This window comes from Camelus bactrianus, chromosome 9 (genome assembly GCF_048773025.1).
Source record: "Camelus bactrianus isolate YW-2024 breed Bactrian camel chromosome 9, ASM4877302v1, whole genome shotgun sequence".
Lineage (NCBI taxonomy): Eukaryota > Metazoa > Chordata > Mammalia > Artiodactyla > Camelidae > Camelus > Camelus bactrianus.
The window spans coordinates 70,210,992-70,230,551 of NC_133547.1; the positions used below are offsets into that span (position 1 = coordinate 70,210,992).

At 46.4% G+C, this 19,560-nt stretch overlaps 1 protein-coding gene across 1 annotated transcript in view; it reads right to left on the bottom strand.

Annotated features, from left to right (window-relative positions):
- Positions 1–7,515: 7,515 nt before the first annotated feature.
- The window catches only part of NUP93 (nucleoporin 93), a 99,249-nt gene continuing 87,204 nt past the window's right edge, over positions 7,516–19,560 (bottom strand). The window contains exons 11-22 of the mRNA XM_010967316.3: positions 19,254–19,419; positions 18,899–18,992; positions 17,890–18,081; positions 16,515–16,641; positions 16,323–16,395; positions 15,981–16,025; positions 14,300–14,416; positions 13,420–13,538; positions 12,422–12,539; positions 11,886–11,969; positions 10,309–10,437; positions 7,516–7,787 (exon numbers count right to left, since the gene is read on the bottom strand). Coding sequence (XP_010965618.2) covers positions 7,677–7,787; positions 10,309–10,437; positions 11,886–11,969; positions 12,422–12,539; positions 13,420–13,538; positions 14,300–14,416; positions 15,981–16,025; positions 16,323–16,395; positions 16,515–16,641; positions 17,890–18,081; positions 18,899–18,992; positions 19,254–19,419 — 1,375 coding nt within the window. The 3' untranslated portion in view covers positions 7,516–7,676. The remainder of the gene's footprint in view (positions 7,788–10,308; positions 10,438–11,885; positions 11,970–12,421; positions 12,540–13,419; positions 13,539–14,299; positions 14,417–15,980; positions 16,026–16,322; positions 16,396–16,514; positions 16,642–17,889; positions 18,082–18,898; positions 18,993–19,253; positions 19,420–19,560) is intronic.

The following is a 19,560-nucleotide window of genomic DNA, read 5'->3' on the forward strand; positions in this document are numbered from 1 at the left end:
TCACCACTGTGTTCCCAGCTCCTAGAACAATGCCTGGCACAGGGTAGGTTCTCAAACATTTGTTGAATTGCATTCTCTGTTTAGCAGTCACTGAATCAACACAAATCACAAGCTGAACTTGACATGTCAAGGTCTGTCCCCTAGCAGCAAATTTTTGGCTTACTAATTTTATCCCTATTTTCTCTTGCCAAAAAACAAAACAAAACAAAAGCCATCCCTGGGGTGGGGGTAATTGATTCTACCCTATACCCATGTGAAAAACCTGTTGTGAAGGGCAGAAGCCAAATGACAGAGGACATCCCTAGAGCCCAGAAATCCATCTAAACAAGGCCGAGAGCAGGGTGGCCAAAGTTAAACTTTCTTGACGGCCCACAGTGTGACGGGCAATAGGTAGGTGACTTCTATGAATTAACTTAATCTTCCCATTAGCCTGATGGAATAGGAATTGATATCTCTGCCTTATACCTGAGCAAATTGAATCAAAGCGCCTTTTTTGGTTTGGTTTAATTTTCCTATGAATACAAGCCAGCTGACGTGTCTGACTGACCAGTTCGAAAGCTCACCCAAAGACCCACTCTGAGTCAGGGAGCATCATCCATCAAACGACTTGCCCTTGGTCACACGATTACCAGATGGTGAAAGGGGGATTTCAGCCCAACTTTCAGGCCAGCTCCAAGGTTTGTGGTATCTCTTGGAAATGCCAAGCCCTGAAGCCTGGCGAGCTTGTTCCAATTCAGGGCTCTGTGCTTGGAGAGCCTTCAGTCTTGGGCTGGTCCCCCAGTATCCATTCCCTTTCCCTCCCCTGCCTCCGCTATTGCTGAGCTCTTTCCAAATTTAGTTTTCAAAGAAGTCTCGAAATCCTTCTTGTGCCTTTCGAGCTTTCTTTTTTCATTTTCTTTCTTTTCTTTTTTTTTTTTTTTAAACATTTTTTATTGATTTATAATCATTTTACAATGTTGTGTCAAATCGAGCTTTCTAACGCTAATGATCGCTGTCGGCCAGCAGAGGGCCACAACCCAAACATTCGTATTTGAGGACTCGAAGTGCCCTTTTTGGTTTAATTTTCCTAAAAATATAAGCCAGCTGATGTGCCTGACTGACCAGTTAGAAAGCTCACCCAAGGACCCGTTCTGAGTGCGGGAGTGTCAGCCGGATAGTTAGGGTGATGCTTCCGGGCTGGCACTATTTGGGAGAGAGGCATTTGCCGCAGCTCAGGAAGACTTTCCAGCCCACCTCCCAGAGGAAAGTGTCTTTTTTCCCAGCAACAGCACCACCAGCAGGCCACCCTCCCAGGCTCTGGGCCTTCCTGCCCACCATCAGTCCTAATGCTTCTCTGTGGCTGTTTGCCTCCCAGAGCTTCTATTGGAAACCTGGCTGTTCCTAAGGGAGCAGCTAAAGTACTCCTCACTCCTTATTTGGGGTGACCAATGGCCCTAACCTTGTTGTCTTCCCTGGGTGGCACTTTAAAGGTTTTAACTGAGGATTCCACTGAAAACCCTCCAGCTCTGAGACCTGGATAAACTAGGTAGGCTACACTTCACTGCAGAGGGCATCTCTCCACCTGCTCCCTGCCCCTCAATGGCTTCCCCTCACCAGCCCCTGCTCTGGGAGGTGCTGCAGAGTCCCAGAGGCCCTGCATGGGGTATGGGGCATTTGTATGAGGCCCAGATTCCCAGGTGATTCATCAGGAAGTGGCCTCCCATTGGCCAAGGGCAGAACAAGCTGAGGGCCACCACACAAAGGGAAGGGGCTGAAGCTCTTCCATGTAGTCCCTTCAAGAACACTCAGGCCACCAGGCAGCTGGAGCCAGTCACTTGACGGATTCTCATTAGGGCTAGGTCCCTCAGGCGGAGAGGAATGAACACCCCTCCCTCCTCTGCCATTTGCATATCCCCAGGCAGAATCCCATGCCCCAGACCCTGAGAACACCCCTCCTGGTCAGAAACATAGACAGATACTGTCTAAGAGAGCAGGAGACATCCATCCTGTGACCAGACCCACATCTCTCCCACCACCAGACCAAAACATTACTCCCCCTCCCCCAGTCCTGTGCCCCCTTCCCCAAGGCCAATTACTGGCTCTCGACCCCTATTTAAAATGCTTTCCACTGAAAGTCCCAAATCAAGGGTCACAGACTTTAAACAGCAACCAGCAACCAGAATTCATGCCACATGCTGGATTATCACCAAAATGTTCTGGATTGATTGTCCCACCACACCTCCAGCCAGACTGACCTTCCTCAGACCCCTGGCCAGGGGACTGAATTCTGAGGCTGGTGTGGGTAGAGCAAGACTTAGGAGCTGGGATGGGAGTCCTGTACTTACAGAAACCTGTGGGGACTTTGCAGACCCAGGGACCCGGCACGCCTTAGCCTTCCTTGCAGGGAGTGGAGAAGGGGCCTGGCTCAGTCACCCCCCAAGGCTGGGAAGAGGCACTTCCACTGCCTCCTGATAGCCCCACGCTGTGCCTCAGCTAAGGACATTACCAGGAAAGGAGACCTGAGAGAGGTTTCTGCTCCGCTGAAGGACTGAACAAGGGGGGCACATGGCACTTTGGGAGAACATTCCAGAAATTTACTGGCCATAGACAGGGGTGGTGGTGAAGTAACCATCCTAAACAGAGTAAATGCAGAGGTTACTGTACAGTAAAGAACATGCAGAACACATACACCGACTCCCACCCTGTCCCTTCACCCCACAAACACCACACAGAGCAACAATGTCAGCAAAGCAAAGACAAAAGGAAAATAATCTGTCAACCAAATAAAGCAAAGAATTCTCTACCCTGCATTTCTAATCAAAGTTACTAATCAAATGAGAAAAGCACTTTGCCTCCTTCCTCTCTATAAAATACACATTAGAAATTCCTGATGGAAAAATACCCAGTAGACACTAGCAGCTAAGGTCAATGGGGGCCCACAGTCATCCAACTCAGTCAGCCTGCCTGGCTCTTCAAAACTGAATTCCCGTTACTGCCTTCTCTCAAGTGACTTCATATCTCACTGTCATTTCCAATGCCCACAGAAGCACAAACAGTGCAACAAATCAGGGTGATCCAATTTAGCTGGAGAGCTCCTAGCAGCCTGTGCCAAGCCTGGAAGCCTCTACACAGCAGATGCCAGCAGAGACAAGCCTGAATAGGGCAGCCAGATAAAACTGGGACATAATACTAGGAATTTGTTTGTTGTTTATCTGAAATTCAAATTTAACCAGGTGTTCCGTATTTTTATCTGCTAAATCTGGTTCGGATGAAGGGGCCTCAGCTACATGCAGACCATGTAGCCCAGGATACCACCTGCGAGCCTGCCTAGGCCAGCTCGGCTGGGGCCACCCCAGAGGCTACAGTATGTCTGTTTCTCTGCCAGACGTTCCCTCTAGGATCACTGGCTCCCTCACTTCTCAAACAGAAGCCACTGTCTGAGGCAAACTCTTTGATAACCCCCATCCTAAGAAACAGATTCTCAAGGGCCCCAAGGGCAAAGGCAACAGGGAGGCTAGAGTATGCCAATGCAATGCTGAGTTTCTGCCAGCCTCCCCCAACCCCTACTTTTTTTTTTTTTTTAAGATCTGGCTCTTACTATTGTTAACAGTAAATCAAATACCCACCCCCTTCTTCTCATCTTTTCCCTGTAGACTGTGCAGCTCTGCAAGTTTCCTTCTTTGAAGGATCAGCCCCGTTTTATGACCCCAGGAGACACTCCTCTCCACCTTCTTTCAGATGGAATGTCTGCTAAAGGCCCCCAAGTCTGAATCCAAGCATGTGGAGCTGGTACTGAGGATGTGAGGAAGGGGCTGGCACAGGAGGCCAAAGCAAAGAATTTGCTCAAACATTTGCTGAGCGAACCATCATAGGCTAGATAACCAGGAGAGAGCACACAAAAGCTATTTCAAAAGTCCAATTAGGACAAAAGATTTTTCTCCTTTCCTGGGTTAGCAACTTAGAACCACCAGTATTTCCACCGTTGTGATCCTGGCAGAGAAAGGAAAGAAAGAGCCCACTTTCTTAGACTTAAGAACAACCCTGGGATGGGGACTTGATTACCGTGGCTATCCCCAGCCATCTAGCACAGCCCAGCAGGTGCAGGAGGACTGTAACTGCTGAACGAACTTAGGCTGACACATGAATACATGGGGCCTGTTGAACTAGGCCTTGGACTACAGCCAGTCACAATAGTTGTAACAGGGCAAGGAGAAGCACAGATCGTTTGAAATTAATTTTCAAAGCATTTTAGTTAATGGTTTTAAGCTTTTTTCTACCAACCTTTTCAGTTAGAAACAAGTAGCAAGAAGACAGATTTATTTCCCTCCTGTCCCTGCCCTGTGAGAGATACTAGCATACTAAGAAATTGTCAGAAGATGGGTAGGAGGGAGGTGATTTCTGAATTCAACTTAGAAGGAAGAATGGGGGATATCCAGGATCTCAGAACAGCCTCATTTCCTCCAGAGAGCTACACAAGTTGTTTAACAAGTTGCTGACTTCTGTTATTTCTGAAGTGCAGGTGCAAAAAAGCCTTTTTTCCCTGATATAAAATGAGCATCTTGAAAGATACCCAAAAATGCACATTTCCATTAGGAATTTTGTAACATTTTCTCTCAATTTGCTGGACACAGGGCTCAATCAATCTCCATGACTGACTGAGACAAACTGAGAGTCCAGTTAGGGTGGGGCCTGCCAGCACTTAGGTGGGCCTGGGACAATGCACCAGCCTGTGGTTTTATTCAGCATTCAGCACGCTTGCTTCCTGAGTGTCACGATGGGAACGTGGCCATGATATGAACTACCCAATGAGCTAGACAAAGGTTCTGATGCCTAATGAAGAAACAAGGATCGTGGTGATTGGTGTAAAGCAGTAGAATGTTGGCAAATCTGCACTTCATTGCTAAATTGAATATTAAAGCTTTGGCCAAAAGAGTTCACTTAAGTAGAGTAGGCAAGGGTGAGAATCCAATGAGTGAATAGCCTGCAATTTTTTTTTTTCTATCAGCAAGTCCGAGATACTGTGGGAGTCTGTGTACTGTGCTTAAAGTAACCTAAACCCTAGAATTTAAATGATTCATCAAAAGGGTAACAGGGGCTGCTCTACTGCCATTAAGTCTCTAATTAGACTGGAAGTTCTTGGAGGGCAGGGGCAGGACCTACACTCTGGCCCCAGTGTGCACGGGCATTTCCAGCTCAGGAGTGAGAAAAACCAAAGGATTCACTCTGAGAGCTTACTCATTCCAATACAGTTTCCCCTGACAAGCCAGGAGGCCAGAGTTGTTTAAAAGAAAGGGGGAAAAAAAAATCAAAGGAAAAGAATCCTTGCAATCAAATCTCAAGGCCCCTAAAAAGACCCAGATCAAGTCAGTATTTCCCTTTGAGTGTCTCAGTGAGTTTATTACAAGCCACTCTGAGGCAGGCACTGACCCTGTCAGTCTCTAAGTGCCCTTAATTTTGTTACAAAGATTGGAATCTCATCCTGGGAAGACGAAAGACTCCCAGTGCCACTTTCTCTCAGTTTCTCTGGGTAAATGGTGAAATCATGGACCAGTGTCAAGGGAAAGGATCTAGTTCCCTGACTAGTAGAGCTGAGGAAGTCTCTTAACCTAATAACCAGTCACAGGACCGTGATTTCTGGGCACAAGCTGTAACCATGGGTACACAGGAACCTGCTGATTTGCAGCCCTGCAAACCCAGCCTCAAATCTCTTCTGCATCTCTGCACCCAGTGGGCCTTGCTCTACCACACAACCAGCCGACAGAACAAGCACTGGGGTTTGCTCCATGAGCCTGGCCCTTCTGGTATGAACTGAGCTATCTTATTTCACCTATAAATATCTCTCTCTGGGCAAGTCCTCACAGGGACTGTGATCCTCTCAGCTCCAAACAGTGCCCCCATCAGGGCAGCTCAAGGTCTGGTGGCTTCACCCTCCCTCTGTCAAAGGGTGGAGGCCCTCACCTTGCTATGCAGGGCTCACGTGCAGCTCTCCTCTTTGAAGCAGGCAGAATTGCAGGGCTCAAGGAAAGGCAAATTCACAATTCATTCCCACAGTGAGATGATGAACAAAAGGTAAGCCAGGGAGTGAATACGTATTTAAACAACTTGAGCCTTCTCTCCTTTATGGCACCATTATACTTCTATCTACAAGATTTAGTATTAAAAAAAACAGAACACTTTGTGGAAAGTCCAGAGTCCTCTTTTTAAAGCACTGTTGAAGCAAATCGTTTGATTGTTTAAAATATAAATCAGTACAAATAAACAGGCAAACCTTGCTAAATCAAGTCCCCTGCAGGGCTTGTCTTCCACTTTTAGGAACGTGCAATTGAAAGTAAATAGATGGGCCTAGAGGAGGCAGACGGAAGCAGCCCCCACAGCCCCGCAGGCTCCATCCTTGAGGGACACAACGGAATCCAACAGATGGTGCCATTATCTACAGATCAGCTCTCTACCATGAGGAAAGGCAACAATTAGTATTTTTACCACAAGAGGATTGTGAGGGTAACCAAGCCCTGCAATGAGACAGCGTTTTCTCCCTAGGAGCAGAAAGCATTTTTGGAGTCTCTGGGGATCTTGACATCCTCCTGGGAGGGCTTGCCTCAGGAGCAGCCCATAAAACCAGCAGAGGCTTATCACGCCCAACTTCTCAGAACCCCACTTGGCCCATTCAGGAACAAGCATGTCCTCATTTTCTCTCCAGTTTAGTCCAAGGCTTCAGGACTGGTGGCGGGAGAAACAGGGCCAATGACTGGGGACAGCCTCTGCAGGGGCTACACACCCATGGTGCAGATGCCCACTGGCGTCTGGACTCCATATGTCAGACACTTGGAATGAGGCCCATGAGCTGGCCTGGTCAACTGGCTTCATGAGTGGGGAAGGGGAGGGAGGGCTGACCAAGCAGAAGAGTCAACCACCAGAGAAGGGAAAAGAGGAGCTTAGATGTCCTCCTGAAGAGGGGAGTGCACAAGCCCAGGCAGTTACCTCTCAGTGGGGCAGCTACAGAGAGAGAAGCAGGAAGGTCTGCCCTTCCTCGAGCTCCAGCTGGATGTTCGTTTTTTAAGGCTATCATTTTCTAGGCCTATGTTTTCATCTCTAGTGGGATTTCAACAGAACAGCAAACCAATTAATCCTGGGATCAGAGCAGATCATTTGGAGGATGGTCTTGGACCCCCGGGACCCAAGGAACACCCAAGAGAAGAGGGAGGAGGACACGGAGGGCTTGGTATTTCACAGGCAAGTCTTAACTCACTCAAGGCCAAGGCTGGCTTTCATATTCAAATAAACACGTGAAAAGCAAACCGTGACCCTGCTACAAGGAATATTATACCTAAATAAAAGCAACTCCCAAAGGCTTCATTTCCTTGCTCATTTTGGGTGAATTTTTAATCTCTTAAGGCCAACTTTAACCAAATCACAGACGCCTATATAAGCCTATCATTTTCTGGCCCAAGCAGAAAGACATTTCCTCCCACACAAATAATTAGAACAAAATTTCAAAGGAAAAAAAAAACAATGAAAATAAAAGAATGTGAAAAGAAATACAAATCAAAGAAATTTATTGGTGTTGACAAAAATACATAATACAAAAAATAAAACAAAACAAACACAACAGAAACAAAACCAGAAACTACCCACCACACCCCCTCCCCCCTGGCGGACCCACACGCCTGAGGTACTGACAGCCCCTCAGAGCATCACACTTAGTTCATGAGGACCTCCATCTGCACCAGCCTCGCGTTAGTGTCCCCAGATGTCCGGTATGGTATCATCCCAGCAAAGGTAATCAGGGCCCGGGCTTGACTGCGGAGTTGCTGAGAGAAAGTGGAAGAAGAGAAGAAACCCAGTTAACTTTTGAGTCAGGGCACTGTCCTGGGAACCATCACCAAGTCCTTCCATTTCTACCCCTTGGTATCAGCGGCAGATTCCTGGTAGGTGGACGACAGCTGCACCCTCCACTGTCACGTTCCTCCAGTATGGTGCAGTTAGCAAAGCTCGGCCACCGGGGCCCCAGTTCCAAAGTCTTTCTACTTAGCAAAAGGTAGATGGGTCTCCCAGGCAAGCTGCCTCTCCTGACACCTCTGACCAGTTGCTGACACAGCCCTATGCTTCAGGCGGCCTGCTCTACTTCTCCAAGCCTCTCCTGGCTGGTTTCTGTCCATCTGTTTCCATGGGGATGAGTTTCTGGGACCCCCATGAAGCTCCTGCATGACCAGAGGCAATGGCTGTGCCTGAGTGCAGCCCCATTCCAGCTCTTTTCCTCTCCTGTGTTTTCCCCTTCCCCTCCTTTACCTCCTTCCATTTATTCCTTCTTGACAAAAGTGCTTGGCCCTCTTTTCTCAGGCAACAATATTTATGGGATTCCTGGGTTGTTCCAGGAGGGAAAAAGATTTTAACTCAGATGTTTCCAATAAGAGAAAAAAGAACCTTCACTCCAATTTCCAAATGATAAATTATTGAATAAGGAGTAAACAGACATAGGAGGACAGCTTCAGGTTGCCCCATATTGAGGTATGCTGGATGCTTATACCAGCAACAAAGGAAACCATATCTGGATTAGAAAGGGAGGGTTTACACACATCTTTTGGACTGGTAACAACACTTTTAAGGAAAATTCAAGGGTCACTTACTAGGCTTCTTAAGGACCATTCAAGAAGAAAACTGAAAGGCAAGTGCCTTTTACCTGACAGGTGAAATAAATTGGCAAATATAGGTCCTAATTAATGTCCACACCAAAAGAAATGTACTTTATGATGAGAGTCCCTATTAGATTTTCTTTAGAAGTGCATAAACATGCACAGGCTCCCAAGCCTAACTTGAAGCTACTTTAAATGGGCTCCAGGGGTGTTCAGGCCAAGGGAGCCATCCCCTCACTGGGCAGCACTGCACCTCAAAGCGTGGAGCCACTTCTTTTCCACTAAGTCTCACCCCTACCTCTCATTACAAAGGAGAGTTGATGGGCAAGAGGAAGACAGGAGAATGGCCTTATCCATCATATGTAAAAACTAAGTGCCTAAAAAAGACAGAGTAAAACACACAGAATGTGAGGTCAGCTGCTCTTCAAACAGTTCCCTTTAGATGTGGAAAATCAGTCTGCCAGGCTTATGGGCTCCGCTGTCTGTGATCGAGGCCTGCTCTGACCTATAAGCAGCATACAGAGTACCAGAAACTCCCACCATTTCAGTACTCACTCACAACAGCATTGCCCTGGGCTTCTTTCATCATAAAAACAGGCTGCCAAGGCCCAGGCACAGTGAGCCCGCCGCTGGCATGTCTCCTGTTTAGGCTCTGGCCTGTCTAAGGGCAGACAGCAGACCAGCAGCCGCCTCTGGTGCACACATGGGTGGGCCTACCCCATCAGTGGCCCACTCCTGAGGACTGCTACATATGCTGCTAAGGGTGAAAACTTCCACCATCACTCACGAGGCAGGAGTTCTGTCAACGACAGTGCCTGCTGGGGTCAGAGCAGAGAGAGCCCACGGACATCCTTGGAGGCAGAAGACAGATTTTCAAGGCTCTAGTTTCTTGATTGCCAAAATCAAGTGTGGCTGTTATACACCGTACTGAGAGTCTCATCAAGCATTAAGTGGAAACCTTAAGGGAAAGGTAATTTTAAACATCACCAGTTTTAATGGTTTAATCCTGTCAAATATCTTTCCCCTTTTGTCGAGGCAACTGTACACCATACACTGTGTGAGCCCCAGGATTCTACCTACCTGGACCGTGCGTGACCCAGGCAATGCCAGAGGCCCCACAGGCGGTGGAAAGGGCGCTGGCCTGGGAGTCAGACAGACCCGGCTTCCAGACATGGTTCCTTCACCTACCACCTAAGGGGCCCACAAAAGCAAGATGCCTCCTGCCCCAGGTCTCAGTTCCTGCAGCTGTGAAATGGGGATAACAACAACTGCCTTAGGTACCTCTCTGGAGTCACTGCAACACTCAGATGAGAGTAGAAACAAGGAGTGGCATCAAATTGTTGATCACAAGTAGTATGATTTTCATCAAAGTGCTGAACTGAGACTCATAAAATAACCTTATATTTTAAAATGAGCAGGAAATTCTTATGGAATCACTACAAATTCGCTTTCTGTTTTTAAATGGTGATATTTGCTTACTCGCTAACTTGGCACATCTTTTTTTTTTGGTTTGAGAAGAGCAGCAATGCCATTAATGGTCAATTTCTTCTGGGAGCCCCCGACACAAGCCGTACCCAGATGCCAGGTAGGAAAGAAACGAGCAGTATAGGGTCATGAGTAGGGGTCTCAGGAGGTGCAGTGGATGGCAAACCAGAAAGGTGGTTCTCAGCGATGGTTCTGGCCAACGCTGGGATCTTACAGAGTCACGGTCCTCGATGACTCGCTGGGGCCTGGATGCTGAGGATGGACTCGTCCCCTTGAGCCTCTTAAACTGTGTGAACAAGATGTTCATGGTGGCGAGAAGCACTTCTGAGAGGTTGTGCCTGATCTGTACAGAGAGAAACACATGAAGTAAGGAGAAAGAGCCAAGCCCTGGGGAAAACAATAGGCAAGGGGAGGCGGGGAGCAGTACTCCAGGCAGGCCTGGTTATGCCAGATGCCCACAGTTGCCAGGTGGAGCCCTACACAGCCACCAAAAAGGAACTGACAGCACTGAAATGTCAAGCATGAGAGCAAAGCCCAGGCAATGCTGCTTAGAAGGTCAGGTGGGTCACCATTCTGCTCCCTTCTTTATGCCAGTCCTTCTAGGCAGGGGCAGCGAGCCAAAAGCATGCTGACTACGTCTGGCCAGCAGAGTGATCATCCAAGAGAGTCTGCATTTGAGTGTCAGCAGGTAGGGATGCACATTCTAGTTCTCTGGTACCCACTATACCCCTCTGTCTCAGACCGAGCAGACTGTCTCCACTGGACCTGCACAGCCCCAGTAAAGTCCTTGGGAGTGTCTACAAGGACAGGCCCTGGTACACCCCTTCAGTCCATGACACAGTGAATGATATAACTAGGGGAAGGCAGAAACAACAGGAGGAGGAGTGGCTAGGGGTAGCATGGCAGCAGGTGTGGAGAGAAGGCTGGCAAGGGGCAAGACCTTCTGAACTGCATTCAGTACCACAGGAGGCAACTGCCCCACCATGTGCGCAGAAGCTGGCCTTCCTTCTTCCTCTACATCAGAAACATGTTTTCATAAATTCCTTTTAGGAATGTGCTTACTGAGTAGCAGTTTTAAATTGAGACACTGTTAGGGACATCTGGGAACCAGGCAGCTGGTCTTGACTGTCAGTGGTTCTAGAGAAGAGTCTTATCCAGTCACACATGGGAATAACCAGGGAGGTCTAGGCTGCAGCCCAGATCAGGGAAATTAGAATTTCTGGCCTGGGCATGAAGATTTTTTTTTAAAGGTCTCCTAGCAATTTCAGTGTGCAGCCTAGGTGAGCACCCTTGGCCTAGACAGTGACAACATGCTAAAAACTCTGCAGAGAGATAGTGGCTCTGGGGATCTCCAGCTAATAACAGAGTCCATGGTCAATGCACCTGCTTCTTGAGACAAAACAGTCCAGAGAAGGGAAGGAAGTGAATCATGATGCATATTTCATGTGCTCAATGGAACTACTTAGAGAAGATCAGAGTTAAGCACTGACACACCCTCTAGAACAAGGGGATAACAAAGAATTAAATCAGATTGCACAGGATCAGCCAGAACATATCTGATCACTAAAGCAAGTGTTTTTTCTGAGTCAAGAATTCAGATAATAATCTGATAAGCATATGTGTACTCACAGAAAAACCAGCCCGGGACACTTGATACTGGATTCATCTTAGAAAACTCAGTCTGGATGGTGACTATATTAGGACTCTTAAAGTTTCGGCTATATTAAAACAAAAGCTTTCAGTGGAAGTGGGGAAAAAAGAATTTTATAATTCAGGAAGAAAAGGATTCACCTCGTCACTGAAATTTCTGAAGGCAGCCACTCTTTCTTCCACACTTTCCTGATTCAGGGGTACCAGCTTCAAGCGATCAATTATCTGTTTAAAACAAAATGCACCAGCCCCATATGATACAACTGTCAATCATTTCATCTCCTGAAACACATAGTCAGCATCTAACAAAGGGTTTCTTCATAGGAAATGCTACTTCCCTCACACAAAGGCTTTGAGGTTTGATTCTAACTTGCTGATGATGACTTAATCCTTATCCTCATTTTCTGAGGCAATTTTACAATTTTGGAGACTTCAAATTACTTTGAGAGATCTCTCTGTTTTCAGACTAAAGAAGAAAAGAATAGAAAAAAGAAAAAGGGAAAAAAAAAAAAAGCAACCCAGAAGTCCCTTTTAAATTCCCAGGATCATACTTGTCCTGCTTCACTTAACAGGCATATTGGTGACATTTACTTTGTTTCAAATGAATCCCATGAGGTGTTTTGATTTTTCAAGGGCATATATTAACCCACACTTCAAACACCCCTCCTGAAACTTACATCAAAGGCTCTGTCAATATGCCCACTGTGATACTCGTCAAAGAATGTGATCAAGTCCAACAGAAGATAGAACGTGGAGTCCACAAATTTATTTGCACTGATTCCCTGAGCCCTATACCTGAAAGACAAAAAAGGGGGAAGGGAGGCAGGGGTACCTTGTGAGTTTATGTGTAATCTGTAACTTTAGGATAGCATTTTAAGATGTCAAAATCCCTTAAACTCTCTAGCTGAGGTGAACTAAGGAGTAGAAAATAGTGTTTCTTTTGAAATAGCCAAGCACTTGATGATGGATTTAATAGGAGTCTACCTATAAATATTTTGTACGAAGCATGGTTCTCTAGCCTCAGCTCCAACTCAGCATCCAAATCTCTAGAAGGGTGAAAGTTCCTGATGAGCCAAACCCCAGGAGCCATCACCAGGGATGGTTTGTCATGTAGAGATACCTCCTTTGCCGAAGAATGTTCTGTGCTACCCTAGGAAAGCATCTCCAACCCCATTTTCTCGGGGTCACTTTATTAGAAGTATCTAGAGGCACAAAAAGTAATGAATGTTGCCCAGCCTGGGAGTTACACTGGTTAAGTTATGATAACTCCACTAACTCACAGGGAAGAAGTAGATTCCGAAACACTAGAAGAATTCCCCCATCCATCCATCCATCACTAGCTTTGCTCTAAAATGCCTTTGTAATGGCTGGTAATGGCATATAGATGAATATAATACCTAGAATGAAACCTTATGTGCAGGATTTAAATGTTGAGATACCCTTTCATACCATTCTTTTTGGCAAAACATGTTTAAGTCTGACAATACCAAGTTTTGGTTATGATGGGTGAACAGGAACTCTCAAACTCTAAGTGCTGGTGGGACTGAGAGTCAGTAGAGCCACTCTGGAGAACTGTCTGATGTTACAGTAAAGCTGAAGATGCATCTGGGTGGGCACTGGCAGCCTGGCTGGTGCTGGGACCCCCAGGGCCCCTGGCAGCTGGCTCCGGCCTTACCGTTCCGCAATGGAGAGCGCCATGTTCTTCAGCCTCTCCTTGTTGGACTGTGGTGCGCTGATCTGGGGGACGACAGGGCTGAGCAGTTTGTTCATCAGCTCCAGCACCTTGTCTGCATTCTGTTCGATTTTTTTAATTAAGGAAGGAATCAATTAAAAATAATCAACAGGAGGAAAAGACCAAATAACCAAAACAAAAGAGGAAACTTTTTGGGAAGTGATGGATGGAAATGTTCTGTATCTTGATCTCAGTGGTGGTGACACAGAAATACACCTATGGGAAACCCACCAAGCTGTACACCAAATATTTGTACATTTTTCTACTTTTTAATTAGACCTCAATCAAACAATTTTAAATTAAAAAAATGAATTATAATCCTCTTTTTGTCCACTTTTCTCAGTTGATGAAAGAAGAGAATAATCTTTTTCAGTCTACACAATCATGTGTACGTTCCTACATAGAACTACTTACTCCAGTTTTCTCAAAACACCTTGGCTGTTGTTTTAACTCTTAACACACACCCATCACAGCAGCCTGTCTGCGGCTGCCCAGAGGCTGTGCACCAGGCATTTTCACCAGCAGCTTCACCTTCCAAACATGATGGACACTGATTCTGCTGCCAAGTGAGACTACAGCTCAATGCCCACAGGACAGCCTTTCAATATGTTTCCCTGGTTTGGCTAGAAATACCTTATGGGTAGAAATAATTCTGTAAAATGGGAATTTCGCCCTGACCGGACCATTAACTATCTAAGCACTGGGAGAAAATGCCTCAGCAGGAAGAAGGGTACAACAATGGCATCCTCGAAATGTTTGTGCATTTAACGCCAAAAAGCTGACAGATCTATTAGGTGCAGAAGAAAGAAAGGGCACATTTTACCTTGGCAAGGTCATAAAGCTTGGCTGCTTCTTCAAACAGTCCTTTATTTTCTGCCACGGAGGCAACTTTGTTGATAATAGGCTTTGTGTCACTAGAAAACTTATCTATGACTCCAGGCTGACAAGACAAATTATGGAGGGGAAGGAAGAGAGAAATAGGTGCACAGAGCGGTTATTTTAAATACAGAGAAGCAACTGGGATCAGAAAACTACTTTAACTGAAAATGCTTGCCCTGGGCAATGCATATATTTCATCAGCTGGACTCTGGCTTTCTTGAAGATACAAGTGCCTATTAAACATATGAAAGGGACCGAAAAAGCCACACGTGAAGAGGCTGACTTAACGTGCTGCACAGAGGAGTCAGCAATAAGACTCTGTGCTTTTTAATTTTCCAAAATGACCGAGAGTAGATGAAATCATCAATGATTTTAACTTTGCTGAGGAGTAAGCACTAGGGAGGAAAAAAATTAGAAGGCTCAGAGAAAATATCTGAAAGATTTTGGATTTGCTCTCTAAAACACATGGCAAAAGAAACCCAGTCCTGAAAAATATATGTCAAGTGGTGTCAGGATAAAAAAAAAACTCTGTCACTCAATGGCAACCAAATGGTCAGGAGGGTATAAGAGAGGCTTTGGGAACCACGGAGAGGGAGGACTGCACATCTGACTAGCCATTGTGATTCTCCATCAGTGATGGACCAAGTTGGGGTGACCTGCTCAGTCACTCTGGCAGCACAGGAGATCAGTGAAGGGCATGGACTCAGGGGTCAAGAAGGACTGGGTTCAAATTCCAGCTCCCTTTCTTACAAGCTGCATGATCTTGAGGAAAATAATTAACCTCTCTTGTCTCCACTTCCTTGGAAAACAGGTAATGTTTCCCATTGTGTTGGGTTATTGTGGTGATTACGGGAGAAAATACACACCAAGCGTTCAGCACAAGGCCTGGCAGCCGTCACTGCTCAATAAGAATGGCCACTGTCACCAGCACTGCCACTGGTCTTCCTTCTAAGCTGGATGGTGAGTGAGCAGCATAAGCTCATCTCAAGATCCTGGCTCTAAGCCACCCATTTTTACAAGTGAAGAAAATGAGCCGCTGAGAGAGGCAGGTGACTTCCCCGAGGCCACAAGGAGAGTGCCCATGTGGGGTCAGGGCTGGTCTGATGCCAGGGCCTCTGTGCCTTCTGCTACATTGCCCAGTGGGCATGACAGGTCTCAGAATCGCTCAGACACACAGAAGCAGCTGTATCTCTGGGGTCAGTGTAGAGTTCTGAGCCCTCAGAAACTACCTTTTGAGAGAGGTCAAGTGCATTTCTAACTTTCCCATCTGGGGAGAGTAGGTGCAGTAATCAATTCCTTTCATGCATATTTTCTGAACCAAGAATGTCAGAAATGCAGCCTTCTCAGCTCAAAAAATGGCAGGCGTGAACAGATGAGTATTCTGAACATAATTTAAAAAGCTATCTAATCATAAATTTACATATTTTAAGGAGAACTATAAATGTGCATAAAATCAAGGTCACCATTTGGGGCCTGTAATTTTCATTCTTTGTTTTTAAAACTAGGCAACTTCATTCAGATTTGCATCTTTAGTACCTTGAGTCCTAAAATCTAACTGTATTCTTTAAACAATTATAAATTCCCTACTCCAAACTAACAAATATTTAGGGGTGCATTTAACCCACCTTTCTACTTCCATCATTCTCTAGTTTCCCAAGAATCATATCGAACTGCAGAGACAAAAAAAGTTTATGCAATTTACTGAACAAGAATATAGACATAATAATACACAATTCTTTGGAGACAAAAGAAAGGACTTGGGGAGATGGGAGAAGTCTTGCACAAACTAGAGAACAGTGAGACTGAATTAATATTTTCACTGTCAGCAACCAAAAAAACCTCTAACCACCCCCCTCGCCCCGCCCACATTCACCATACTCATACTGAGCTGACCATCCAGTATCACATTAGCATGAGAACACGTATACTAGAAATCACAGGTGGCAGAGAAAAGGAAACAGACATACCTCTCGACTTTCTATCACCAGCTCGCTCACACAACGCAGAAACATGTTTTCTCCTTGACTATCTTTTTCGTCCCTGGATGGGGACAAAAACAACATGGTTTCCTGTGTGGTCTCAAGGTTTCTAATCACCATTCTCAGAATGGCAGAAATCAAAACCAGCTGAAGTCAATGGTCAAAAGTGGCCAGTCTAACCTGAGGAAGTAAAAGTACTGGAGGGCCTCCCTTGGGTCCGTGGACTCAAACTTCCGGGTGTAGAGCATGAGTAGCCGCACAAAGTTCAGCCGCCGCGTGCAGGGAGGGTCGCCAGGCTCATGGCTGACTGCACCGAGGGTGAGAGAGCTGGTCACAACCACACCACCCGCCTGACCCACGTGACCAAGAACTCTGGGAACTGAATCCAAAGACCCAGCAGCACCTACTCCTGCAGCCCAACGTCTGCCAATGTGAGCTCTGGCCAGTCCCCTTCACCATCCTGTCCTCAATTCCATCCCAAGTACAAAGTGGAGAAAACGGCATTCTGTAGTAAATTACTAGTGTGCTGGTCTTTGAGTGAAGAGATGGAGAGAAGTGACCATTATGGCATGTGCTCTGGGATGAGTTTGCTGTGCTACTAAGGAAGTCGCAGCCATTCATGCACACTTCTCTTCTCTCCCTCCCCTTCTCTGACTCCCACCCCATGCAGGTATGCACAGAAGATGGCTGGTTGGGGTTTCCAATGTCTCTAATTAGAGCCCTAAATGGGAACCAGACTCAGGATTTTAGGGACTGCTTCTCCTGCACCACCCTCCAGGCAACCTGACTGACTGGCCAGAAACTATACAGCATTTTATATATTAAACCCAGGGACTAATACTAATGGAGGACAAAAGGCAAGGACCCAAACACTAATCATCCCAGAAGCCCAACTGTCTACAACAGTTTTGTTTCTCTTTCTCTCTTTTTTTGTTTCTTTTCTTTTTTTAATGGAGGTACTGGGGATTGACCAGGACCTCGTGCATGCTAAGCATGAGCTCTACTATTGAGCTATACCCTCCCCTCCATCTCTCTTTTTAACAGTAACTAAACATCAGACCCAGGACCTGCAGGAAGTTTGGTATTCTGCTCTGAGATACATGCACGCCAACCTGCTAGCTTTCACATGCTCATTAATCAGCCTCACACCTCTTAACCCACAGGAGAACACCCTTCTACCTTCTTCCTACCTAAAATGTCCTTAAAAAAATAAAATAAAATGTCCTTTAGATGCATTTTTTTAATTCTCTCACACCTCACTTCCTTCCAGGACTCTTTATAGACAAGCCCTATTTAACCCTTGTCTCTCTAATCACTGTGGTAACCAAATGGTGTAATTAAGATACTCAATGTACCAGTTCCACCTGGGTACAGACTAATTTGGGCAAGTCAAGCACCACTACCTCCTCCTCCCGTCCAGGCCTCCAGAAACACAGGCTAAACACTCTAAAATGATCGGAACCATTTGCCCAAATTCTTATTGGCAGCAGCTATGTGTCCACTGCCACCTGATGGGGGATGTGTTATTGATATGCCACTGCCAAAAAATACTCACGGAGCTGAGCGCTCTGTCCTGAGGATTTTAAAAGCAGCTTCAGCTCAAAGAGCACCAGCGCCACGTGGACGGCATGGCAGCGCAGCCGCTCCATACGGAAGAGAAAGGCAATGGCAGCTTCGAACTGCGCCGTCAGGAACAGTACTTGGAAGTAGAGGAAGGGCTGCTGGTTCACCGTGAAGTGGGACTCGCCTGGGGAGGGAAGAGATAAAGCTGACTCAGGAGGAGCCAGCCTACTGGCAGCCCCGATCCCAGGCGGAAGCCTCATGTGCTTAAAGGGCTTGTGGGGCGGGAAGAAAGCATGAGCCACAGCCTGAATGGGTGGCAGGGCTCCGGACACAGCAGACTCCCACCCCAACCGTGCCCTGGGCCCACGACCTTCTCTATACCTCACAACACAACTGGCAAGTAGAGGCCCTGTTGTAAAACCCAAACTGCTTGCATTAGGTGAGAGAGAGACAGAGTTCAGGACCTTAACATAGAATACGAAAGAGGGTGTTTATCTTCTTTATCTTGATAAGAGTCACTCAATGAGGAGAGGAATGAAGATTTCAAAGCTTTAGTTCACTCAGATTCCCAGATATCTGTATTCAACAACTGCTGACCGCTAGATGGAATCTTCTTTTCTTCCCAGAATTTTTAAACAATGAGAGAAGAGAAAAAAGACAAGCTATTTCTTCCTTGTCTATGCTCAGATACAGTCACTGTGAGATTTACAAGGAAGGAATAGCTAAGTCCTCTTATGTCTCTGCCTGAGCAAATGTTTACCAGAGCAGTTCAAAGAACTAGAGTAAACAGTGTACTGTAAATGATCATGTAAGTCACGTACACTGCTTATGGCCACATGGCCTCTATTCATATTTGAAATCGTTGTTGTGTTGTGTTTTGAAGATCCAAAGGTTTTGAAGGAGACACAGAGTTCAAAGATGAAGGATATTCTCAAAAAAAAACCAAGCACTGACCTTAGGTGGACAAGAGAGAGGAGGTAGTTATGTTTGGGGTATCTTACCGTAGTCTTCCAACAGCTGTTTCTGGAACTGAGACAGCGTCAGTCTGTCTTGTGGGGAGCTGGTGCCGTCATCATCGAAACACACCTGGTTCAACTAAACCCCCAAGAGAAACACGGGCATTGGTACAAACTCCTTCCTAAGGTGCACACAGAGTCACAGCCATTCAGCAGCTGTACTCAAGGCCACGCCCACGGCGGTGCTACTGGTTGGGGATATTACACAACAAAAAACAAGCCAGGAAATCCACTAGTCCAGCACCTTACTGGCATCATACATTAAGCAGTAAAATTTATGTGCAGAATGCAAGCAAAGGGAAGGGGCGAACGCCTACTGGGCAAGGGAAGCAGCGCCTGCCTTTAGCCACAGGTAGTCCTCGGTTTTGTCGGCCACCTCGCTTTGGTTGTCGGTGACATCGCATCTGCCAATGATACAGTACACAGCCCGTTTGTAGGGGTCTGTGTTGTTCCTGAGGGCCCTGCGATAATGCAGTCGGAGCTTGTTCTCCGTTGCTGGGGACAATCTAAAGACATAAGGGAACAGACAGACAGACACACATGCTAAAGATCCTCAGAGGCATCTAAAAGTACCCAGATCCCAACCACATAACAGAGATATGAAGCGTTCCTTCACCGAGGCTAACAGACACTGTCCCCACCCATGT